Raw genomic sequence first — 4,324 nt, 5'->3', positions numbered from 1 at the left:
GAAAATCATTGTCATTGGAAGGATTAGCGTATGCAGCTTACAAGTTTGCAGGCACAAGAAAGCTGCTGCTCCATAATATTCAGGCCAATATACCAATGCAATGATACCGTGCAACTAGGCACAATACAGAGCAAGAATTCGGTAACAAAAAAAATATATTTGTAGCAAAAGAAAAAGGAACCCTTTTTTGTCATCTTCCTTAGGTTGCATGATTTTTCTTTAATTTTGGAGGAAACCAATAGAAGTCTTTTACTTCACAGAAACCAATAGAAGTCTTTTTACTTCTCAGAGAAATGTTTATTGTGGCGTGAAAGAGTTACTGCTTGGAGAATCAGTTCTTTGGTGACCAGGTAAAAGTAGCAGCACATCAAATCTTTGTCCGCTGAATTTGTCAAGGGAATAACATCCAAGCAACAACTGGAGGCGTGGAACACGTATGAACACATTACACATGCCACGAAAATCCACACGATCACAGTCTCTGGGTCATCAGAAACAGTGTAAAAAAAGGAATAGCTTGTCCACAAAGACAAGAACTTTCTTTTGGTTTTACTACTTCATGAACAGGCAACTGGCAACCTTACAGCCAAGAGCAGATTTCAACTGTCAAAGTTTGGTCATAGAAAGCATGGCACGCAGACTTGTACAGTTACACATCATCGACAATTCTTAAACATAATTGTTTGAACAGGGACGGGTCCCAAACACAAACACCGAATGAACAAGTCATACTCGTTGATTCATCTAGTTGTTCATTTTTCCACAGATTAACCTGACAGCGAGCAAGAACTAATACGAGCTCCTGGTGTGTTTGTTAATGGATCGCGCTTCTGCTACCAACCAATCCCCGATGCGTCTTTTCCGATCCAAGAACAAAATAGCGTTACTTGCCTTTGCAAATCCGCCGCTCCAAGTTTCGTATTTGATTTGATCTGCGAGGAGGAGGAAGAAGAGGAGGAGCCTAGGCCTTGACGACGGTCATCATGCGCTTGAACTCCTCGAAGGACACCATGCCGTCGCCGTCGCTGTCGACGAGGCGTATCATGTCGCGGCAGTCGGCGACGGCGGTCCGGCCGTTGCCCTGGCGGCGCAAGCCGAGCGAGCCCAGCACGGTGCCGAGCTCCTCCGCGGAGATGAGCCCGTCCTTGTTGCCGTCGAACACGTCGAACGCCTCCCGCAGGTCCCTCTCCTCATCATCCTCCTCTTCCTCGTCCCCCTCGGCCTCTTCGTCGTCGCCTTCCACCGGCACCTCCCTCGCTGCCCCGCTGAAATCCCCGGCAGCGGCGGCGGGGTGCTGGTGCTTCCTCTTCTTGGGAATGGAGTCGTAGAGCTCGCGGAACTCGTGGATGTCGATGAGCCCGTCGCTGTTGGCGTCGACGCGCGCGACCATGGCCGCGGCCTCGTCGGCGGACACGGCGATGCCGAGGCGGCGCAGCGACTCCTCCAGCTCGACCGCCGTGATGAAGCCGTCGCCGTCGTGGTCGAACGTGGAGAAGACGATGCCCAGGCCCTTGTCCGGGTCGGCCCGCGCCTTCTTCTCCCCGTGCTGCTGCTGCTGCGTCTCCTCTGGCACGCAGCCGTCGCTCGTGACGTCCTCGCACTTCTTGGCGCTGGCGCGCGAGGAGGTGGTGAGCGAGAAGAGGGCGCAGAGGCCGCCGAGGAGGAAGAGCAGGATGAGAGGCGCCATGGGTGGGTGGATGCTTTGCTTGCGCTTGGGCCTCGGAGGTCTCTGTGCGCGCGCGAGTGTGTGTGAATGGGGAGATCTGGAGAGGAGGAGGCGGAGAGGCGGTTGAGTGGAGTACTCCGTATATGAGGGGAGCGGAGCCGAGCAGGAGAGGAGAGACTACGGCGGAGGAGCAGAGGAGCGGCAGTTGTTGCTTGCCGGTCATGCGATGACCTGGTAGATCGTGGGTGGTTAAGATCCATTTCTTTTTGAGAAAAAAACGAAGTTTGCACTGGTGCCCCTGGACAGGGCAAGTATTTCAGATGGAGCCTCGCCGAAAAATTTGTACAGTACTACATGGTAGTGTACACGGCGGATTTTCAGGGAAAAATATGAGGATGAGCATGCTAGGCTACTTTTGGACTTATATATTTTTTATCTACTTATTACCAGACAAGCCTAATAAAACTTATCTATAAGCCAAGCTAAAATTATCAATAGACAAGTTTAGAGTTTAACACATATAACAATTAGTCTCTTTCTATAGTCAATTTTTTTTTATTCGATAGATAAGTAAAGCGGGCGAAGAACGGGCCTAGCATGTAGGAAATGCATCTCGGCATATGGGTTTAGCTCGGCATATGGGTTTAGCTGATACAAAGGAAGCGCCAAGGGCCAAGCTTGACTTTCTCTCTCATGTCTCTCGTGCATGCAGCTGACGTGACGAGCATATCGACTGTTATTGTGCCTGCTTTCAACGGGTTTACGCATTTCGAGATCACCGCCATCGGCATACAATATGTGAGGAACATTTTTGGCTGACCCGACTCGATCCCAAGGTTACGCTCTTTACGACATTTTTCTAATCCTAGGAATTATAGACTAATATCAAAGGTTCAATGCTACAGTCAGTATACAAGATTGTAGCTAACCTATATCAATCTTTAGCAACTAGTATAGCAATAACATATAGTTTGTTCATACATAAAAGTTTAACAAAGAATTTAAACCTCGTTTGGATCGTCTCCTCTAAACTTTAGAGCTCTAAATATACTTTAGAGCATTTTAGCTCAGTTTTGGGACCTAAAGCTCTAACGTAGATGGGTTAAAATTTAGAGCTAACTTTGGACCACTTGTTTCTAAAGTTTAGATGAGCGGATCGCAATCTATGCACTAGATATAGTCCATAGAAGGAAAGAAGTGGGATAAACACGAGGGGAAGAAGGAAGGAAATGAGAAAAGCAAATCCACTGTGCCAACTTTAATAGCTCAACTTGAACTCCAACGACCTCTTCTTCTGTGATGACCACCATGTCTTCTCCGGTGAATAATCAAGCTCCAACAAGCTCTGGTTACGATTATCGATATAGGAGTAGTGTTTCGAGGTTACGAGGGGAATTGAATCAACGACTTCATGGTGTAAAAGGATAGCTAGGAAAGAGAATTGAAATGTGGTGAGAATGCGGGTGGGACGATAGGCAGCTAAAGACTGGTTTGCGAAATGCTTGTTGAAGAGTATCTCATTGATTACGTTACCTTCTTTGTATTCGTATTTCAGAGCAGGCCCAACGCATGCATGTAATATCATATGCTTCACCATAAATCAACATGCTGCATGTACCTCTGACGCCCTGCGGAGTCATCAATCTGTGTGAGGCATTGGGCAGACATGACGCGTGAGGCTTGCCTCATAAACACCAATGTCCCGTTGGACTTACCCCGTTTTCCAGTTTGTTCGACTTCTTTTTTCAACCGAAACAGTATTTTTCTCTCACAACAATTCAGCAAAAACAGTGTTTTTCAACTAGTTTCGGCGAACGAGGCCCAAAAGTTTATTTGTAGATTGTTTAGATTGCAAGTTTTTTCACTCTCTCTCCATCACATCAAATCTTTGGACACATGCATGGAGTATTAAATGTAGATAAAAAAATAACTAATTACACAGTTTGATTGTAAATTACGAGACGAATCTTTTGAGCCTAGTTAGGCCATGATTGGACAATAATTGTCAAATACAAACGAAAGTGCTACAGTGCCAAATACCGATTCCTAACCCCAATCTAAACCAGGCCTAGATCATCGTCAAGCGGCGTGGAGACTGACAACCCGAAGCCGTGCATGTGTTCCCTAAGACTGCCCACAACGTGAGCGATGCTGAAACAGCTCGGGAAATAGTTTTTTATTCGTTTCAGCACCGATGCTTGTACATGCCTCGATGCCTGAGTTTTCTGGCTCTAGCACCGCCCCCTGCAATGTGTTGCATCGATGCTGAATTCTTCTCTCTCTTCGTTTCAACATTCACTCTCCTTGTTTCAACATCGATATTTGATACACTGTGGGTGGTCTAAGAGTTGTCAGCTCATGTACGTACTGGGCGTACTGCCAGGAAGGACGAAGAAGAAACCTAACGGCTAGGGAAGTTCGGGTACGTGTACGGGCCCCTCACAGCTCACAGCCAAGACCCAAGGGACCTGGGCAGCATTCTGGTGATCTCCGCGGGCGTGCTCGTGTAAACGGGCGCCTCACAGGGCAACTGTACTAAATTAAAAGCGTGATGGCGACGGTTGATGCGGCGGATGGAAGCGCGTCGGGCGCCACCCAAAACCGCGTGAAGCTGCCGCCCCACCCCACGTAAACAAAGCAACCTGAGGGGGCCCCTGC

At 48.0% G+C, this 4,324-nt stretch overlaps 1 protein-coding gene across 1 annotated transcript; it reads right to left on the bottom strand.

Moving 5' to 3' along the window:
- Positions 1 to 664: 664 nt before the first annotated feature.
- LOC136521378 (probable calcium-binding protein CML30) lies at positions 665 to 1,878 on the bottom strand. The gene has a single exon (XM_066515112.1). It carries the CDS (start codon positions 1,685 to 1,687, stop codon positions 962 to 964), a length of 726 nt encoding a protein of 241 aa, XP_066371209.1. The 5' UTR covers positions 1,688 to 1,878; the 3' UTR covers positions 665 to 961.
- Between the last annotated feature and the right edge of the window lie 2,446 nt (positions 1,879 to 4,324).

The sequence above is a fragment of the Miscanthus floridulus genome, chromosome 18 (assembly GCF_019320115.1).
Source record: "Miscanthus floridulus cultivar M001 chromosome 18, ASM1932011v1, whole genome shotgun sequence".
NCBI classification, from domain to species: domain Eukaryota; kingdom Viridiplantae; phylum Streptophyta; class Magnoliopsida; order Poales; family Poaceae; genus Miscanthus; species Miscanthus floridulus.
The sequence above is the reverse complement of the archived record's forward strand: the minus strand, read 5'-3'. Positions and strand labels throughout refer to the sequence as shown.